The sequence below is a fragment of the Amphiprion ocellaris genome, chromosome 20 (assembly GCF_022539595.1).
Source record: "Amphiprion ocellaris isolate individual 3 ecotype Okinawa chromosome 20, ASM2253959v1, whole genome shotgun sequence".
NCBI classification, from domain to species: Eukaryota; Metazoa; Chordata; class Actinopteri; family Pomacentridae; genus Amphiprion; species Amphiprion ocellaris.
Window position 1 is genome coordinate 23898517 of NC_072785.1, and position 21268 is coordinate 23919784.

Sequence of the window (21268 nt, forward strand, 5' to 3'; positions counted from 1 at the left end):
CCACCGAAATTCGCTGGATTTTGGTTGATTTTTGTGTGAATGTTCTTAAAAAACAACATTTTTAACATTTATTTTTTTCCACCAAAAAATGTTCAAAGATTTCCCAAAAATGTTGAAAATGTGGACATCACAAGTTTCACCGAGAAAATAGAGTTTTTTTCCCCACATTTTCAAACTTTAAAACGGGTCAATTTTGACCCGCAGGACGACACGAGGGTTAAGGATGTGAAGCATTTAAACAACACTGAAAGTTTTCTTGCACAAAAATGCACCTGAATCAACGGGAAAACGGAGGATCTTCTCTTTACCTCGCTGTCTTGTGGGTGCAACGATGGTAAATTCAAAACGTGTGCATCCCCAGTCATCAGCTGCTAAAGTGAGCATTGGTGGGAGCTTCAGATTGCATGAGACACTAGTGGGTGTTTTCAGAATTCGTGTTGAAACCGCTGCAATGATTGCACTTCCTCAGCAGCTCTGTGTGGTTTGCTGGGGGCATTTACTCGAAGCGGGGGCTGGCTTTGTTTGAACTAAGGAGTCATGAGTTTGCTCAGGTAAATCTACCTGTACTCCTTGCGTGGCTGCACTAATCTTATCTCTTGTGTGCTGAGACTGATTGCATTCGCCAGGATGGCCGAGTGGTTAAGGCGTTGGACTTAAGATTCAATGGACAATAGTCCTCGTGGGTTCAAACCCCACTTCTGGTAGGAAGTTTTAACCTTAAAACATTAAATTTCTGGTTTAAAAATGAAATATGTTGGTGGTTTTGCGCATGAAAACAAAAGATTAATGTGTGTTAAATAGATTAAAAGCATGGACTTGTCACCACATTTCAGTCCACTCTTAACATTTAGGCTTATTTATGCTCCAAAAGATATAAAATAAGGACTAAATATAGCCTCTTTAAGTAAAATCACAACTGATTAACAAAATTATAGAGGTTCATAAATCACCAGTAGAAGCACCTCGACTCAGCTGATAAACTGTAACCAGGTTATGAGATTTTGTTGCTTTTCCAATAGAAATGTTTGGTTATATATGAACATTTTACTACATATTTCGGCATTAAAATCCTGATTTAAATACAGAATCTGGCCCAAATGTAGGAAATAATTTACTATTGAGTTGATTTATAAACACCACTACTATAATAAAGTGTGGTTGTTTCCTGATGCTGTAATTAACGTTTTTATATCAGGAATAGTATAACAAAAGATGATTACTGACCTGCAATGGCAGGTAAAAGAAAAGATGAGCTTTATTTTACACCCTGAACTGGAATAAGTACTCAGATCTTAAGTAAAAGCATCAACACAGCAGTGTAGAAGTACTGTTAGAAATGCATTTAAATTTATACTTAAGTACAAAAGTATTAGAATTTTAAAAAATACTTAAAGTAGCAAAAGTCCTCATGATTACTGATGCATTAATGTATTCACCACCTTATTGACTGAGCTGATAAAGATGGTTTTAACCACTTTATTTAGTTACTATGCTGCATAGCTTCTGATTTTTTTCCCCTTGGATCAGTAAAGTTTTTGTCTTAATCTCTAATTTTAAACCATCGTGTATTTGTTGGCTATATTTTGTGTTGTTTAAGTAGTTAAAGTTAACATTGTGGAGTAAAAACTACAGTATTTGCCTCTGAATTGTAGTACAGTGAAAGTATAAATATATACCCAAGTAAAATAGAAGTAATACAAAGTTGTGCTTACAACACTGTAGTTGCTTTTCACCAGTTTATTCCATCCTTCTATTCCATGTGAAGTTATCTGTAATTTAGATTATTTTAAATGATTATGGTGTTTTTTATCCTGTTTATTCTGCATTATATATATGTATTGATACAAAACTAAATCACATAATGACTCATCACAATAGAAGAATTGCAGTTAGTGTATTTTCTGTCCATTTTTCACTAGTAAATTGGATTTGTGTTAACTTACTGCCATCTAGCTGTAGGAAATCTGAATTTCTAAAACTTTTCCTCAAAGCTTTCCTTTCACATCTGCTTACAGCAACTGGACAAATAAAACCTATTGCTAATATTGGTCAGATTTAATATTACACATAAAAATAAGAAAGCACACACATTGACTTTACTGGCCTGAAACAAGACATTTTTGCATCTATTTTAATCTTTTATCTTGAGGGGTGTGTTGTGAGTGTTGCTGTCTTGGCAATTACATCAATATGACATAATTTTCTGCCTATATGTATCTTATTTTGTGTCATAATTAACAGATTTGTTGTATTTGTTTTTTTTCAGTCCACGATAGTTTTTAGAATAGAAATAGATTCCAATTTGCCTTAATTTACTCTGTTATTGCCTAAATGCAAGCTGCAGAATATGAGCCAATACTAACTGATGCTAAGACAAAGCTGTTGTTCAGGAACATAATGTAAAAATCCAGGCCTAAAAGTGCATCGTCAGGAATTGCTGCATTAAAAAGAAAACTCAAACATTTAAAAACCGAGAACCTCTTTATTAAAATGCTTCAAAAGTCAAACAAATGAAGCTGGCATATTGTGGTGAAAAAAAAACAACAAACACACTTCAGCAGGAGTGAAAATACAATACTGATGAAAATGTTGATACACTCCAGGTGCAAAGACTGAACAAAAGAGGCGATCTGCTGACGAAAACCTCATATTCGTCTTGCTCGATGTACGAACCCCGATGGAGCAAAAGACTGATTTAATGCTCAGTTTCATACATTTGACAGGATTAAACCTGAACAGTGAGCGTGTGATCAGGTCTATGTGACGTTCATTGTGGTACAAGATTAGAAAACCATGAAAGTTACATAAAAATGTACTAAATCGATGCACAGTGCCTGAGAATAAACTGTATAAATTAGCCTGCAACTGGACTTACCGATACATTTTCCAAAGACGTCAAACTCAGAACATGCAGAACACGAGGAAGCAAAAACAAGCCCTCAGCTTTAGGATTTAAATTTTACAGTACATGCCTTCATGTGCAAATCAATAATTCAAATCTAGACCTTAAAGAGGCAGATTTCTTTCCAAATACAAGTACCAGTACAAAAAATAAGAAAAAAAACATGGAGGGGGACTTGTTTAGACAAAAAGACAGCTTGGTTTCAACACAGTTTGGGCTTTACATCAAACTCAAAAATATTAAAAAAAAAGAAATTCATTTTTTTCTCAAAGGAATATCCACATTTTCATGACTGCTGTTACTTTTCTGACATTTTTTACCCAGTTTTTCATTCTTCATTTAAAAGAATTTGAAGCTTTTCACACATAAGGGAATAAAACCAATCAGGTTTACACCTAAAAAAACAACAAAAAAACGCATCACTCAGTGCTTAAAAAGAATGTTTGAAAAGCACTTTTGGCCAACAGCCTGTTTTAGTTCGAAACACATCGCTGATGGATGACAAACATGAAAACATTTGTTATTCCAGCACTGCAACACACACACGCCGTTATGTTATTTTAATACTGAGTCAGTTCTAAGACCCACAACCATCGAGTGGCGCATTGTCAATTTTCTCGACTACACACAACCTACTGCAAGACAAAGCTTCATGCTACAACCCTGAGACACCAACAACACTTGAATACAGTGGACATGTAGTGCCGAAAACATAGAAGCATGATAAATAATGACGATGAACGTAATTAGTGATGCTCACTAATGGAGGGAAGTGTGTGCCCGTCATGTTTCCTAAAACCTGGCCTGCAGGGTTTTATGAGGTCTGACACTGAGGGGAAGGAAACCAAGCTTCCTGCTTGCTAACCACTGATGTGTTCACCGAGTACATTCATTATTTCGCTTGCTACATTTAGATTTTTTTTGGGAGAAAAGAACCTACGAACAGTTGCTGGTTACTCGTCAGAGTAGCTGGTAGAAAAGCCCACAAGCCAACCACGGTTATAAAAAGTACTGCCATTTGGCTGGTGAATAGTGTTGCTTCGTGTCTCACCCTGACCAACACGCCAGCACATTAGTCAGTGAGAGAAGAAAAGAGGAGGATGGACCACCTTTGTTAACGCTATAACATGCCAAACCCGCTAAATTTCAACACCAGGCAGAATGATGTCAACATGCTTTTGCTGGTGAACAGAAATCAACATCCACGGTGATAAAGCTCATCACAGGATCCTGTAAAATGGCAAACATCATAACAAGCACAGGTGTTTGGTCAGTCTTAAAATGTAGTATTAAAGCCATGAAATCTGTCAGTTCTAAGCAGTACACAAATGGTCACTCTAGGTATCAGGAGAACATGTAAAACCGTGCAAGATACCAGTAAACTGTTCCAGCTAGAAGCAGTAGAGAAATCTCACTGAGATGTTCTGAACAACCTCACGGCTAGAAAATCAAGTGTATCTTCAGTTAAGGCTCTACTCTTACCACCAATGTGGCACAGTACTGACGTCTTGATATAAAAAATAAAAAAATCTACATCAAAACATCTGATTATTTACACAATGTCAGAGTAGATAAGGGTACAGCTTCAGTACACTGGTATTAGAAATCCATCAGAGTGGAGGATACAAGGCTAGAACTTCAATTTGCCTGTTTACAGTTCTCATCTGTGATTGCTGCATGTCAGCCTCAGCTGAAATAGAATTGGCTCACTACTGGCTTTGTCTTTTTTATGTGACTGACGGATTCTTTTCCACTGTGAAGCAAAAAACAACCAACAGTTTATAAATGTTCAATGTGGAGTTTTCTTTTTGAGGCCTGAAGAGAATATCGTCTGTAAACACTGGAGGAAAACACAAGTATTTGAGTTCTGATGGTCTCAGAAATGTCCAAAAGGTGGTGATGTTGTTTATGCTACTGGTTTGAGGACTGAACGTAGACACCTCCCCTCCTTCGTGAGCTCTCTGGTGAAACACATGCACGGCAGAGGGATCGCCTCCTCCCGGCGAGCGATTGTGTTGAACTTGCATTTCTTGAGGTGGTCGGCCATGCTGGCGATGTTTGCGAACTTCCACTCGTTCACTGTACCAAAGGCTGTGCTGAACCGCCACACCTGAGCAAAAACAGAAGGATGACAGATGTGATGTCACTGATCTCACGTGGCGAGAACAGCACAGAAGACAAGTGAGATTTGTGACCAGCTGGAGGACTAACCTTGTCTGTGATCTGCCATGAAGGAGACCCGTCATCACGCCGCTTCTTCTCCCACAGCAGGACGACCATTCCTCGCATCTGCAGCAGGCTGGCACAAACGTCCCTCATGGTGCGCGACACTCTGGACAGCTGGCACAAGCTAAAGCTGTCCAGGAAACTTGCTACGTGTTGCAACACCTCAAATGGAAGGTTGCTGAACTGATCGCACTGAGAGCCGTAGTAGCGGGTCTTTCTAGGAAGGTTGTCCCCAGTTTTCAAAGGCAAACCAGGCTGCACCCCGAAAGAACCAAGGTGCCTGTCATGGATGATTCTGAAGCCCTGTACAGACGGGCAGAATCGTCTTTGGGAATAGGTACAGCCGTAGTAGGCCAAGGGGCAGCGCTGCTCCATCCAGCCGTTCAGGCCAGCGTGGATGTCCCCGTGAACGTTTTTGAAATGAGACGAGAACTCGTCCCGTCGGAATAACTGCCCGCACACGAACGTGAACATGGAGCGCTGTTTGGTTTGGTATCGGGCCACACATTCGAGCACTAGATCCAGTCTGAGAGTATGGAAGGGGCTGGGGTTGGAAAGCTGTGGACTGGCGTGATCGCAGGCCGAGGCTGAAGCGATATCCCCCACCATGGTGTTGGTTGCGAGAATGGCGGAAGGGAAGGAGAATGTCTGCGTACCAAAGTCAATGTGGTAGCCGTCGACAAACCTGCTGTCTGAGATGCCTCTGCCTCCTGGAGAATCGCCAAGGCAAAAGAGCAAAGCAGCAGTGATGAGGTCGATGCCGTGGAGGCCCATGGGGTCGTCTGCTACCTCCAGGTCAGACGTGTCCACTGCCTTATCCTCCATCTTTGCTCGAAACAAGTACGGGTCTGACAGCAGGGCCCGACGGCCGTTAAATGTAAACATACTGATTCCTCTGAGCACCTCTACATTCTGTAGTTTGCGCTCCAAACACCTGTACCTGAGTTCAGTGGGTAAGTGTTGCAAGAAATTATTTCTCATGTGATCAGACAGCAGGAATGGCATTGGAGGTGCAAGTGGCGCTTGTTGAGGCACAGGGGGCTCCAGTGCTACAACAGGCATGTAATCCTGAGGCATCTCTGGCCAGACAAGGTTGGAATCATTTATTGGTTCTTCAATGATGTCTTCCTTCTCTTCAAAGAACAGCTCGACAAAATTACTGTCGTCTGCCCAGTTTATACCATCTTCATCTCCATCTGTTCCCACAGCGCAATCCACTCCACCGACTGCTCCGAGCTCACAATCTGAATCAGAGTCACTCTCTTGCATGTCTACATTCTTCTCCTCCTCAGCGACATAGACGCTATGACTATCCCCATTTTCTCCATTGTGGAGTGCACCATTCTTATCAGTCTTTTCACCATTTAAATTTCCAACAATTACATCTATATCCTTGGAATTAGTAAGAATGTCCAAGGCAGCAGCTAAACTTCTGCTTGTCTCCACTGAAGCCCTATACAGCTCATTATAGGGCTCCTCCTCCATTTCCACAGTTCCATTCCCTAACACTGTCTCTGGTAAACTTGACGCCGTGGCCATTTTGTCACTTTCATCTACTTCTTTGTCTCCGTTCTTCGACACAGTCGTCGTGACCTTCAGGGACTCCAACAACATCCTCTGATCCTGCAGGGCCAACGCCATGTCTAGCTGCTCCACCTCATCAAAGTCTTTGCTCAAGTTTTCATAGGACTTGCGATCAGCGTAGCTCACGGGCCAGCGGTTCCACTCCATAGTACAACACACTATACTTGCAGGGCACGTCTCAAGGTGTTGTGCCATCTTGATCCTTGCGATAGTGAAGGGACAGCCGAACCCGCTGTTTAGGCAAGGCAGCCGTTCATATGGGCACAGCAGACGATGTTCTTCAAGTTTGCACGAGTGAAAAACTGCCCCACAGACGAGAGGACAGCCGATGAGGTCGCAGGAAACACCCGTCTCTGGTCTTACCATGCATCTTCTGTTGATGCATTTAAGGCAGTGGGGGTGAAGGTTCTCCATTTTTACTGGATTGCTTCTTGGCCAATTGGCTGCAGCAGGAGAAAGGGGTGAAGAGTTCAACCCTGGAAAAAGAATAATCAGAAACATATTTATTGGGTTAAGAAACAACTCCGACATTGGTCTGAATGAAAATACAACAGCGATATGTCCCAGTGACAAACACTTCATTAACAGTAATAAAGAAATGTTTGAACAACCCCAACTCTCTGCTTTATAACAGCTTTGTTAATGGAGCCTACTACTCTCTGTTGTTCTACCTGTTCTTATTCATGCAGGTATCACAAGCTGAGTCACCTTGGCCTAGTGGTTACCGTAGCGAGACGGGCTTAATGGTCCATAAACACCCAAATCCTATTTCTCCCACCAACTCCCCCTAAGCAACTGAGGTGTGCATGGAGGTCACAGAGTTTCTTGCACTGAGCCTTAACCTATATTGCTGCAAGTACACCCTGGTTGTCCTTTGCGCACCTCTAGGCTTTACTTGCTTTCTTTATTTAATGTGTATCACGGTAAGATCATTCCTTTATTCGCATTTATGCATGTAAATATGTTTACTTGTGTGTGTTTTTCTGTATTAAAATTGATACCAATGTATCTTGATAACTAGGCTAAAGTGGTTCAATTCAGATTAAGTCTCTCTGCAGTTCTAGATTTCTCCTGATCTTTATTAAAAATAGGCCTCTCAAATGAAAACAAAAACTGTTATTGTGATCATTTTTTCCAGGCATTTTGCCCAGCTGGAGTAAAGCACATGGAGCATTCAGCTGTGATGGAGCATGCAGGCGTTTATGTTTTCCCATGGACATTGATGCAACCCTTCAACATAACACACGTGAGTTGCCATGCTTTTTAAGTATTCTGTAACTCAATCTCACCATTCATGTTCTCTGTCCATGCATGTTTACTAATTCTTTAGTTGTTCAGGCACATTTCACAACACTCTTTATAGGTTTCATGGTCACACAGGTTCTTCCAGGACTTTGAATACAAGCCTGAACATTCCCATTTACTTTGTAAGCCGTGTAACAAGCCTTTATTCATAGAGCTTCGCAACAGAAACAGCCTCAGCCTTTTATTCAACGTGTTTGCCCGCTGGGAACAACACAGCCACGGGGTAAATACTTCTGAATCATTAGGCTTGTTTGGCAGTGCTGCTTGTGTGGAGGGATTTGCAGAGTAATGCTAAGAGGACACCAAATAATAATTAAAGACCCGCAACAATGCTGCAAGTCCAAAACCGCAGTGCTAAACAGGAGAGCTATTGTTCAAGTTTCAAATGCTGCCTTAGCCAGCAACAGCTAGCTAAATTACGCAAGCATAGCTGGCAGGTTAGCAAACAGCTAAAAACACAAACAATAGCCGGTTATAACACATTTAACCAATAACAACCTGCACGCAAATGGAGTTTATGGAGTCTGTTTAGCTAATTTAAACTGTTTTCTTGGCTGCAGCGCAACAGAAGAGTGTGAACTGAGAAGTCACAAAACTTTTAAAGTTTAAACAAAAGAACATCAACAACATGGCCAGCCTGTTAGCATTAGCAGCTACACTTCGTTAGCATACTAAGTTAGCTCGTTAGTAGCTTCTAGAAACAGCTTACCCGAGTTTTGGGGCTCTCCGGTGGGGTTTTCTTTGTGTTTTCTCGCTTATTTCAGCTCCGTGGACATCAGTAGCGGGGGAGCTGCAACTCCACAAGCACCTGCTGGTATTAAATATGTGTAAATCTTCTTATGATATCAACTGGCTGCGGCTGGTTCCTCTGAGTCCTTCGCTGTTCTGATGGTCGCTGCTCTGTTGATCCTGGTTTGGGACGTCGCTCTGCTACGTCATCACGCACAGCGGCCGGTCATATTTAGGTCTGTGGACGCAGAGCTGAACTGAAATAGACAGACTGGGAATTACCCCGAGGGCTACTGCGCTTCTAACCACGCTTAAAACCTCTCTGCTGCTGTTTTTGGATTTTAATGGACTGTGACTATCTCCCAGGATTTCAAATTACACTCTCCAAAAAGTATTAAAAACTCTGTTGCACTGGACGACACGTGCCTTCTCTACAATGTGCTCAGTCATAGTCTCAGATCCCAGTTTTTATAAATATATATTTTATTATAACCAAGTTTTTTTTTTTGTTAGATAACGATCAAATCTCATAAAGTGCTCAATACAGAATTATTAAAAGTGTTTTTATATTACTATCTCCTGAAATAATATTAATAATAAATACAAATTTAATTCGGAGAAGTGAATTATTTGTTAGTACCAAAGTGGAAATGGAAGACAAGCAAGTTTATTTATGTACCACCTTATCACACAGAGAGGTTAATTAAAGTTCAGCAATGGTAAGAAAAAATAAATAAATAAATGATAAAACGAACAAAAATAAAACAACACATGTAAAACATAAGAACCAACATACAATAGGATACAATTTAATTTATCAAGTTAAAGAAATCAAAAACAATGCAGCCAAGTGGAATAAAGTTCATTTTGTAGTACCTTACCACACACACAGATGTTAATCAAAGTGTGACAAAAGTAAAACAAACAAATAAAAAAATATTATAATAATAATAATAATAATAATAATAATAATAATAATAATAATAATAATAATAATAATAATTAAACAAAGTACAGTCGAATAAAATGTAATTAAAGTAAACAAATTAAAAACAATACAGTCCTGTTGAATAAAGTACGCACACATTTTATAGGTAAAAATTAAAACTGACTAGACCAGAACAGCAGAAAAAGACAACAAGAAAGATAAAAACATGTACTTTACGAAATAAAAGTGATTAAGCGAATTCTTTTTATAAATAGCTGCACTTTGGGCAAAGTTCCAGGAGGAGCTGGTTCCAGCAGTGGGCAGCAGAATGAACATTTCATCATGTCTGATCTGAACTCGGGGCTTCACTGACTGACCACTGACTCCAGACATGAGAGACCTGGCAGGCTTCAGCAAACACATCTCTGGTTATGCTATGGATGGTGAAAAGGGGCTTAAATTCAATTTCATATTCAACTGGAAGCCAGTGTAAGGATTAAAGAATCGTGTTGTTTTTCTCCTATTTTTAAGGAGTTGTCTAATGGTGTCGATATGGAGGCCAGTAAGGAGTTCACTACAGATGTCTACAAGTAATAAAAGCATTCATGAGCTTTTTTTTTTTTTAAATAAATCTTGCTTGGGCGCAAAGTTTCTCATGTTTTTAAGATGCTAGATGAGGGTTCAGTTACAGCCTTGATGTGGCTGCTCATTAATGATTACACTGAGATTCTTGACCTGGGTGTTATTTTTAGTGGCCTGGTCTCAAGGTAAGCTTTGAGCACCAGTCTTTACCTATTTATTGCCAAAGAGAATCATTTCAGTCTTGTATTCAAGTGTGATTTTAGTGAAAATAAGCGATAAAATTAAAACCAGACGTGAAAAGGAGAGTAGTTAACACCAGAAAGAAAACTACAACAACGCCTGCACATAAAAGGAAGCTTTGAGACGAGACTTAAAGCTTCAGGGAAGTCATTTTGTGGAAAGAAATTTTGTCTTTCAGCAGCTTTGCTCCGATTATTACTAGTTCTGTGTTTGTAGCATGGTGTTGTGTGAACTTTTCCCCCTCACTATTGCCCAGGAGAAGGTTTTTCCTAGACTATTTAAAGTGTTGGTTTCTGACACTGCTATAAAAATGAAATCATCATTAAAAATTAAAATGAACATTAATAACCCATCACATAGACCAGGCCCACTCCAGCTGGTAGCTCTGGTCTAGCTCAGTGGTTCTCATGATTATAGCTGTAAATCTTTGCTTAAAACACTGTTTAACACTTAAACGTTTTTCCCAGCCCAAATTCTTTTAATTACTATAAAATATAACAAGAGTCTGATCCTCATATTAAGAAGAGGGAATTAGTTTCTTTTAATTGGAATTGATTTTGATTAAAACATGGCAGATCCATTTTTGTTCTATCCAACCAAAAAATCAACTTTTCTTGGAGAAACAGATGATTTATTTGACTATATTAAACCCTACATTGTGCGAGAACAGTGTTTTTTGTCCAAAGTAATGGCAGTCAATGTTATTTTGCAGGGTTTTTTTAAACATTTGTGAAGCTCCTCCCACTGTCCAGAAGACCTACCTACCTGAGACTGTGATTGGATGCCATGGGAGTGTCATCACCTCATGCAGCTCACCTGGCCTTCCAGGTGAAGCTAGTATAGTCACTCTCTTTCACTGACAGCATGCAGGAGAGTTTTTGAAACTTAGAAACCACTTTCATACGGACCTGTCTCATGATATAGTTGTGTGAGGAGTTCCTTTGTCTTAAATGTGGCTCATTCTTGGATTAATATTTTGATTAGGCCTCATTTTTGGAGGGTCAGAGGGTGAATCTCATCTTATCACTGCATTTCTGCATTAAAAATGGAGCTCCAAGTCGAGGTGGGTACTAATTTACACTTCTGGTTACTAAGAAGCTAAGAAATAAGTTTAGAAACCACGTCTTGCCCCAAACACCAGTTCTGTCTTTGCTATGTGAGCATACCTGCTAATTCATCTCCTATTTGTTTACTATTTTTTCGCCCCTAACTGCAAAACTTCTTGTTTTTTGTGTTTAGTTTTAAATAAATCTCCTGTGTGCACACTCTACTTTTCACTTTCTTTGAGTTAGTTTGTGACAAATGGAAGCTTGTCTGGGATATTTAAAGCCGTTTGGTGAAGTTAAAGGTTGTAACCTACAGCTAAATGTGGCTTTTATGTTTAGTATTCTAGTTTTTAGTACCGCTGTGTGTATTATTTTGGTGGATGTAGGACAAGAGCAGCATTATGACCCGTTTTGTTTGCAAACCCATTTGTTTTAGATACAATAAGCATGTCGTTTTGGTGACTGATCTTCAACCATCACCAAGTAAGTGTTGTTTTATCTGGTTAGAGGACAAAATGGTTGCAACTACAGCTACCCTATTTCTGATAAGATGTGCTACATTTTATTAAAAATCAAACTCTATATCTATGGTGCACATTTAAATATTAATATCTTATATGAGGATGGATGAGCTTGGGGCAAAACTGGTACAAATATGGTAAAATATAGGCTTGTTTTATGCTAGTACTATAAAAAAGAGACCTATTAAGGGTACATCTTGCCAAAAACGTAACTTAAATACAAAGATATTGGCAGCAAAATGTAGCTGAAGTATTCAGGGATCTGTCAAAGTGGGAAAATTATATTACTGGATTATTGTTACGTGCATATTGTTCAGTAGGTGGTTTTTCAATGCTGTTGCTTGTCTAGGTGGAGCTAATTTCATTTATTTTATATTGGTGGATCTAAAACAAATCCCTATATTCCATAAATGGATCACATTCTGTGCAGATTAATGGTAGAAAAGAAAATATTTCACTCTGAAATGTTGTGAAGCAGTAAAATAAATGGCAACAGTTGGGTAAAGTCCAAGTATTTCAAACACACCTTGTCATTATTCACCACTGGGAAGAATCAGAAAAACACAAGACAGAGAGCCAGAGAGACCTTTATTATGTTCTTACAAATCATGGAATTAATTTTATATCAAGGAACAATACACAAAACCTTCATTTTTATTATTATAAATCACACATGTGCTTTTCTTTTCTATGTCCATTTATCAGTTCTATGAGGATTCACGAGGCCACCTCTGAGATGTGGTGGATGTTGGACAGGGTGAGCTGAGCCTCCCGAGCCGGATAGAAATGTCTGGAGCGAAGCCACAACCTCCCAAAGACCCCCGTGATCAGCAGCAGGACCACCAGCAGCCCCCCGAGGACGAAGGTCTCCACGGCCGGGACTCCACCTGCATCTGACACAGGTAGAACCACATGTAGTTCAATATGTGGAGGACGTCTGTGGAGACTCTCAGTTATCCAGGTCATGGTAAACCTAGGAGCTTCAGCAGAAAGCAACTGGACTTTTCTTTTAGATTGTTGGAGGCATTTCACCTCTCAAAGGGTGAAATTTGAGAGCAAGAAATTCATTTTAACTGCATTTTTAAAGGCTTTTTCATTTATCAGAACTAAAGAAGCCTCTTGGATGAGAGTTTAAAGGTTTTCGAGAACCTCAAAGAGAAGTCCGGTTGCTTTCTGTGGAGTATTTAAGCTGTGAGGATGCAAACTCCAAGATTTATTAAGCCCCAGAGGTGATATAAATACATACTCAGATTGGGTTTTTCACTGTCGTTTAGCAGCCGCCTGATTGGTCCGTAAGACACAGTGTGGGATAGTGGGATGTCTCTCCTCGTCCTCACCAGTCCATCTTCACTGGAACAGTTCTGTTTGGCAAACGCATGAGTGAAACTATTAGCCTCAATTATGAGCAATGTATGTTTGGAATAACAGCAGCTCATGTGGCTGAAAAACAATTCTAGTCTATATTAAGGACATAAGCTCCCGCATACAGCAGGCTGCTTGTCTGAACTGGCCCTCCGACTGTGAATTTGAGTAATGGGAGTTGCTTGAGTTCACTCACAGGCTGGCACAATCCCGAGCCGCCGTGGCAGATCTGGACGTTGCAGTGCAGGAAGACGTTCGTGTAGGAACTGCCGACAAATTTGAACATTTGTATCCTGAACAAGGCCTCGGCGCCCTGGCCGTTCTTCAGCACACTCAGGGTTTGTTCGTTGGTCAACACCGGACAGCTGAGGAGACAATTAAAAAAAAGTCAGGGAGAATGAAATACTACACTTTAAAAGCAAGAAAAAGGAATAGTTTTCATTATTGGAGGCGATTCAGAGACAGATTGGTGTTTTCCTTCTGGCTGCCATTGTGAAATCACTTCATCGCCCCGCTGTTGCTAACAGAACCAAATACTGCCTGGTTGTCAAGGGCATGCACAGCTGTTGAACTGGCCTCTCAGACTGGAGTCACATGACCCCGGCTCTGAGAGTTGTTGTCTGGCCACCTCTCGAAGCAACAAATACTCTTATTTCACATTTCAACAGCTAAGAGCTCCAGTAAGAGGACTGAGAGCTGCTGGCAATCAGGGTGAAGTAATAAGCCTCACTTATTGCACTGCATTTGCTTGGATTACACAATAAAACGTAGTCTAGAGGCTGACCTGTCTCTGATGAAGGTGTACTGGATGTTGCTGTAGGGGTCGCTGGTCGGTGTGGCCCAGCATCGCTCCATACGCAGCATCAGGTGAGCCGGTATCTGCAGGACAGCCGAGTCATTATTTACACTTTTCTTTTTTTATCGCTGATTCATGCTAAGACATAAACAACAGGTGTGCCAAGAGGTTATAACAACATGAGAAAGAGAGCCGCACTAGATCTGGTCACGGGTGGAGTGTTAGATTTCCTTTTGGAACATCCGTCCACACAACATGTTGCTTAACACCGAGTAACGGCAGCAGGCTTAAACTAACCCAGAAATAGCTGTCAGTAGTAGGAATACTTAACATGCTTGCATCTGTTTTTCCTGTAAAAGTCAAAGCTCAACGTGCACGGTGTCCGTAAAGGTCCTTGCATGTCAGCCAAGTTACAAAATATTGCTTCACATACTGCAATGATGTGCAGCTAAATCTTAGGTAGTAAACATGTACCATAAAAACTTTAACAAAGATGTTATCGTCAAGGGTCAGAGACGGCACCGTCGTCCACCTGTCCTCAAAGGCTTTGTCTTTGTACAGCAGCATCGACACCGAGAAGTTTCCGTCCTCCGTGTTCAGAGTGATGGTTCTGTAGAGTTCATACAACCACGTCTTAACAACAGAATATTTTACTTAAAGTCAGAAAGAAGAAGAGAAAACTGACCTGACATCCACTCTGATCATGTTTCCACCATTGGGTTGTTGCACCATGTAGTTTATGGGGTAGCGGCACACGAATGTGATGTTGATGTAGTTTCTTGTGATGATGTCAGACAAGTTATTGTGGATGGTGTTGATGAACATGATGTATGTGTCGTCTGAGGCCTGAGGACAGGTCAGGAAAGAAAATGTACAGGTTAGTGAAGGATCGTTTAGTTTGTTTTTGTCAGTGCACAGCATCAGAAATTAGATTTTTGAGGTCAGAACCGCTGTAGTAGTCTGGTATGTTGCTCACCCAAAGTACTAATTGTTGGGTTTCTCTGTTTAATTTAATACCATAAGGTCTTCAGTTTCCTATGTGAGGTGTCCCTGTGAAATGGTACTACATGAATGAAACTAAATTTAATTGACTAGTTAAAGAGAGACTGAAAAAGTCTAGTTTCATTAGATTTTATGTATGGAAATATGTATGGAAATTTAAGGTGGTGCGAAAAGTTTGCTGTTCCTAATCTATGTTCACCTACTTTCACTTAAATTAAATCTAGATCACCTTATTACACACACACTATTGGCTTCCCATAATCTTAATTCTCATAATGGTATTGGCTCTACTAAATGAAAATAACTTCAGTTCAATTCAGTTTAATTTTTCCAGCCGTAATTCACATCATAAGTAATTTGAGGACACATTACTCATTTCACAACGTAAGTAATTTCTGGGCACTTTACAGGGTAAAGACAGGCCCTTAAGAGATATATATTATAGAAAGAAACCCATAAAATCCCTTTGAGCAGCACTTTGAAAAAGCTGGGAAGAAAAAAACTCCCTTTTAATAGGTAAAAAAACTTCAGCAGAACCAGGCACAGGTAAGGCAGCCATCTGCCTCACCCAGTTAGGGTGAGGCTGAAAGGGAGTTAGAAAGGTTAACTTGTTCAGTTGAGCAGGAAATTAATTTCCTTGCGTTTCAGGGCTGCAAACTTAATTATTTGATCTACAAAATGTCCAAAAATGATTTTTAAAAAAATGTCTCAGTACGCTGGAATCTTGAAATTCCATATTTTATCCAGTTATCAGTCCAAAAATCTGAAATGATTTATTTACTTTTACATAAGACAAAAAGCATTTCTAAAAAGCTGTCTGGAACTATGTAACATTTGGGAATTTTGATTGAAAAATGGCCAGAATAGTCAAATTAAATGCATTTCTGTAGCTATTTTAAAATGCCCTCAGTTGACCAAAGTGATGTTAATGTCATCAGACAAACATCAAGACAGGATCAAACTGTAAATCAAAATAAAATACAATGAAATATTATTACAGGATAGCAACTTGAAGATAAATTTTAAAAAAAATGTAAATGTGAAATACATATGAACTATTAAGACCACTAAGAGCAGCCAAAAGCCATTGAAAACATGTATGTCTTGAGGTTGATGTGTCACATTAGTGTAAATAATGATTAACCAGTTCAGTGAATCAGCATTTACAAAATAGAACGTCCCCCTGGTGGTTTGCAGCTATCATTGTGCTTTTCACACGATGACTAAATATGTGGTGTAAAAGTGGCTATTGTGAAGCTTTTACTACAAATCAAACTATACATTGTGGCCCAAAAAGCAGGATTGGACCTTGCACGATAAAAGCTATGTGTTCAGATGTGCAGGAAATGGATTTTGCCTGCATTTTGAGGGTGAAACATGAGATTCTTTTCATTCTAAATTCACCTGCAGATTATTTTCTTGTTAAAAAAATCTGGTAAAATTAATTTTATCTGCATTTCAGGGCTGTATATGTAATTGTTTAGTCTACAAAATTTAGATTCTTGATTTTATCTGCATTTTGAGGCTGAAAAATGAGATTTTTTTCATTATTAATAGGTAAAGCAGTTATCTGGTTACAGTGCTATTTGTGGCTTAAAAAGCGGCAGTAGATTGTGGTAACTTGAATAACCTGCTAAGTGTTGCAGGAAACACATTTTTCCTGTATTTTGAAGGTGAAACGGGTTTTTTTTTCATTCTAAATTAATCTGCAGAATATTTTCTTGTTAAAAAGTCTAGTTAAATTAATTTTGAGGGTGAAATGTGCATTTTGAGGGTGTAATGTGAGATTCTTGTCATTCTAAATCAATCTGCAAAATATTTTCTTGTCAACGAAATACATATTACCTGCATTTCAGGGTTGCAGATGTAATTTTTCGGTCTACAAAATAATTGATTGTAGATTTTATCTGCAGTTTGAGGCTGAAACATGAGATTTTTTTTCATTATAAATTAAGGTAATTAATTGTTTGGTCTATAAAATATCAGAAAATTGTTAAAATATACCTTATAATCTCCTGAAGTCTTGAAATTACTTATTTTGTCCAACCAGCAGTCCAAATAATTTTATTTTCTACTACATAAGACAAGTAGCCTCACATATGAGAATATGGAAATAGGATTATTTAGGAATTTTGAATAAAAAATGAGAGTTAAATGTTTTCTTTTCATCCAACTAACAAATAAAACTCCCTTGTCTTTCAAAGACCTGAGAAATGGCAAATTATTTTAATTAAACTGCTTCATGTTACAACTCTGACCCTACAATGTTTAAGGTCAGTCAGGATGAAAATGATTTAAAATATCCATCACAATATACTGGAGTCTTGAAATTTCTTATTTTTTCCAGCCAACAGTCCAAAATCCTTCATTTTCTATTACATAAGACAAGAATCCAATCCTCACTTACAGCATTTGAGAATATGATAATAGGTAGATTATTGCAGATCATTTATTTCTTCTGTCCAACTGATAAATTAACTTCTACTGTTTTTGAGAGGCTGATAAAACAGCTGATTTAATTAACTATATTAGGTGCAACATCAAGGCGCAGCATCAGTGATACTGCTATTTTATCTCATGTTTTGTATATTTTTATGTTTTGCAAAGCACTTTTAAAAGGTGTTATAGAAATAAAATGTATGATTATTACTAAAATAAATCAAAGAAAGTGGGAGACAGTCAGTGTGCAATATTGTAGGTTAAAAACAAGATTTTCCACCTATGAACGAGGCAGTAAATTTATGTGTGTCAGTGTAGTTAAAGGGCAGTGAGACTGGTCTCCTATAGGTACATGCTCAGGTTCAGGTTCATGCATATGTCACTGAGGTTAAGACGCCTCCTTTGCCTTTCTGTAAATGTTACCGATGCAGATTAATATTCTTCTCCAGTGACGCAGATGAAACCATAAAAAGTAAACCAGTGAAAAGCTGGTGTCCTGGTTCTCTGGGCCCCTGCTGGGCTCAGACGGATGAAGGCCTCTGTGGTCTCAGCTCAGGATGAATTGCACCGAGCTGTTACAGTCGAACCATCTTTTACTGCTTCTCGGTAAACACACGACTCCCTCCCCTCCACAACTACGCCGTCAGATCTCACAGCAGAAGCTCCGAGTCCATCACTGAAACATGAGCGCTGTCAGGTCTGAATGAACGTCTCTGACCTTTAAACCCGGCAACTCAGTCACGTCTGCTCCCCGACGGATGGGTTTTAAAAGGCTCTGCGGTCAAGGTGAAAGTGAGATTGACAGATATGGCATTCTTCTCCTTTAGCAACCTTAATCCAGAGCTGGCTACTACCTTCCCCAGCTGCTTTGCACAAAGCTTGTAAAATGCTGAGGTGGAGAACTGGGAGATTTTCTTAACCTTTTGCTCGCTTTACAAGAAAAAACCTTTCCAAGCGAGCGATTCAAGGACACTTATGTGCGGAAGCAGGGAATTAAAACTCATCCGAGGCTGAATCCATGAGAGGCCGATGATTTGTGGCCTTCCCATTCAGTGAACCTCAACAAATAATCATCATTTCCATGTAAATCCTGATAATTTAGAACTGCTCAGCCTCTCGGGGTCCCCTTCCCCTGCTTTGAATAATACTCTGGGCTGGTATAGGCTAAAAGGAACAACGCTGCCCTTCTTTCTTGACATAAATGCCACTTTCCCCCCTTCCTTTCTCTTCACTCCGTTCGGTCTGGGCTCAGAGTGTTCGCCTTTCTCTGTGCGTCTTATTATACTTGCTATGAGCTGATTCCATAGAGGACAGAGCCTCTCATTTACGTCACTGCAGGGAAAACTGAAAGGTTATTTCTACTCTCAAGTAGGTGCTTCTAGGAGCTGAAGAGATCCAGATTGGATGAGAAAAGTTCTCACAACAACCGCAGAAGTAGTAAAATAGATAATTTATTATTATGGGGATTTTATGTTGTCAATAAAAGCAGATACAAGAGTAGTTTGTCTTCATGTTGGTCCCCTCCTTTGTGCAGAGCTGTTAAAAATGTCCCAGCTCACGTGCAACATTTGATTAGTTGGACTCCCGCAGTTCTGATTGTAATTTTTAAAGACGTCAATGCAAATAATCAGGAAGAAGATCGAAGCTCGTACCATTATAGTGCCACAATCTGAGAGGTTCGTCTTTATGCTGAAAACATAGTCGTCCCCGACCTCAACACCGCGGCATTCAGGATCATTTAAATGCAAATCCCAAACCTAAACACAATAAGTAAAGACAAATATTAAACAGAATTAACACCACAACTATTTTATGGATGCTTTGCTTTGGGAATAGTGATGGTCAAGTTAGTTTAAGGGGAAAACAGTGTTGATCTTTGCTGACTTACATAAACTGGAGGCACTTTGTTGAGGAAAAAAGTGCTGGGAATGACGACCTCCATATGGTCGTTGGTGCAAATGACGGTTTCATTGAGTTCTGATGGAAACAAAATGGAAAATAGAGTAAAACTTAAGACAAAAATATTCTTTTCTAATAATGGGCTGGAGATTATTATTCAAAAAATCATTATCGATCTCACTGTAAGTCTCAATCATGACGTCTCTCTCAATATGAGTGGCAGAAATTAAATAATATTAGCTTTTTTGTATCTCACAATGCTAAAAATATATTTCTTTAAATCATTATCAATCTACACTTAAATATACATGTATTTTACCATTTTACTTTGTGTGTTATCAGACATTTAAGTCTTAAAAACCAACTAAATATGCAAAATCTAGCCACCAATAACTAAAGATTAGAGGTGGAATATAACTACACAACATCATTTGAACATTTTCTTTAAGTTTAAGCTTCTACTGCACCACATTTCAAAGGGAAATGCTGTAATTTATACTCTAAAATAGTTATTTTTATTGCATAAGTTAGTATTTTCTTTTCAAATCAAGATTTTGCATAGAAAATATAGTGATTAGAGAAAAAAAGTGAAAAATAATAGGATTTAACTGCTGATTGGATTTTTTATGCATCAATATTACTAGTTTTTTTACACTTGCACATAAACTTTTAGGATTTTCAGTGTGTAGAAAAAGAATGTGAATATAGCATCCACCACTGGTGAATGTTTAATGCTATATTACACTCCAACGACATTTGCATCACTAAAAATGAGTTATTTTATCCAATTTTTTTTAGAATTAAAGTGTCCTTTTTGGCAATAAAATGTCAAAGCAGTTGCAGCCAGAAAACACTCATATGCATGATATCAGTTTGACCCTTGACGTGATCCTGTGGAGGTTTGCTGGGATGTCAGGTTTGTGCTCACCCTCCTCCTGCGGCTGCAGATACACTGTTGAGCTGACCATCCTCACGGCGAACAGTAACCAGACGAAAACCAAACCGGCAAGTGTCATCTTCCAAAAAACGTCCAGAGAGGGATTCTCTCCGCTCAGCCACTCCGCTGCCTATTGGCCTTTTCCCTGCAACCCTGCGAATCTTCTGTTCAGCTCAGACTCGCTGTCAGCAGAAGACGAAGGGGCGATCTCTTACTCCAGCCCTCGAAACACAACCTCTGATGAACTGGGAGCCTCCCTCCGGCCTTAAAACACCAGCTTGAATGATGTCCCCACCGACAATGAGATTCCACACATGAATAGGGAGAACTGAGGGGAGTCCAAGGTAACACGTATGTCACCGCCTACTGCAGCCATGTCCTCTTAGTAAACATCTTACAACTGCTGCTTGCTACAGGGAGTCTGGTAACCATGTAAAGAGGAGCAGCAGCAGCAGCAACACGGGGCTGGACCTCTTTGTTGTCTACGGCTTTTGTGTGGACATTTTAAAATCTTTACTGGTGCGGGAATCCCAGTCAGTCAGGTGAAAAGAAACTCATTACGAGTCAAGGGCAATTCAGTGACAATGCCAAGGGCTGGGGAGTGCATGTGTGTGGTGGAGCAGGCCGTAAAACGGAGGAAAGATTATTTTCATTCCATTTTTTAAAAAGAAAGGGTTGAAATGAGGAACATCTAAAAACATGGCAACAGATAATTTGTGGGTGCTAATGAAAAGAAAAAAGATGTGACTGCTCCTGCAACGAGACAGAAA

At 39.4% G+C, this 21268-nt stretch overlaps 2 protein-coding genes, 1 long non-coding RNA gene and 1 other non-coding gene across 4 annotated transcripts; 2 read left to right on the plus strand and 2 right to left on the minus strand.

The window, feature by feature from the left end:
- Positions 1 to 621: 621 nt before the first annotated feature.
- Positions 622 to 704, plus strand: trnal-uaa (transfer RNA leucine (anticodon UAA)). Its single transcript has one exon. It is a non-coding gene; the product is annotated as a tRNA-Leu (tRNA).
- A 1758-nt stretch (positions 705 to 2462) lies between these two features.
- On the minus strand, positions 2463 to 8921 carry fbxo30a (F-box protein 30a). Its single transcript, XM_023285458.3, has 3 exons — positions 8727 to 8921; positions 5114 to 7188; positions 2463 to 5012 (listed from the first exon to the last, which is right to left on the minus strand). The coding sequence occupies exons 2-3, from the start codon at positions 7124 to 7126 to the stop codon at positions 4809 to 4811; spliced, it is 2217 nt and encodes a 738-aa protein (XP_023141226.2). The 5' UTR covers positions 7127 to 7188; positions 8727 to 8921; the 3' UTR covers positions 2463 to 4808.
- Positions 8922 to 11346: 2425 nt separating this feature from the next.
- LOC118471304 (uncharacterized) lies at positions 11347 to 12906 on the plus strand. Its single transcript, XR_008600065.1, has 3 exons — positions 11347 to 11559; positions 11979 to 12025; positions 12769 to 12906. It is a non-coding gene; the product is annotated as an uncharacterized LOC118471304 (long non-coding RNA).
- si:dkeyp-110a12.4 (alpha-tectorin) lies at positions 12632 to 21125 on the minus strand. Its single transcript, XM_023285414.3, has 9 exons — positions 20490 to 21125; positions 19551 to 19639; positions 19315 to 19419; positions 14907 to 15067; positions 14696 to 14831; positions 14210 to 14304; positions 13622 to 13790; positions 13310 to 13424; positions 12632 to 12956 (listed from the first exon to the last, which is right to left on the minus strand). Exons 1-9 carry the CDS (start codon positions 20575 to 20577, stop codon positions 12781 to 12783), a joined length of 1134 nt encoding a protein of 377 aa, XP_023141182.2. The 5' UTR covers positions 20578 to 21125; the 3' UTR covers positions 12632 to 12780.
- Positions 21126 to 21268: the final 143 nt, after the last annotated feature.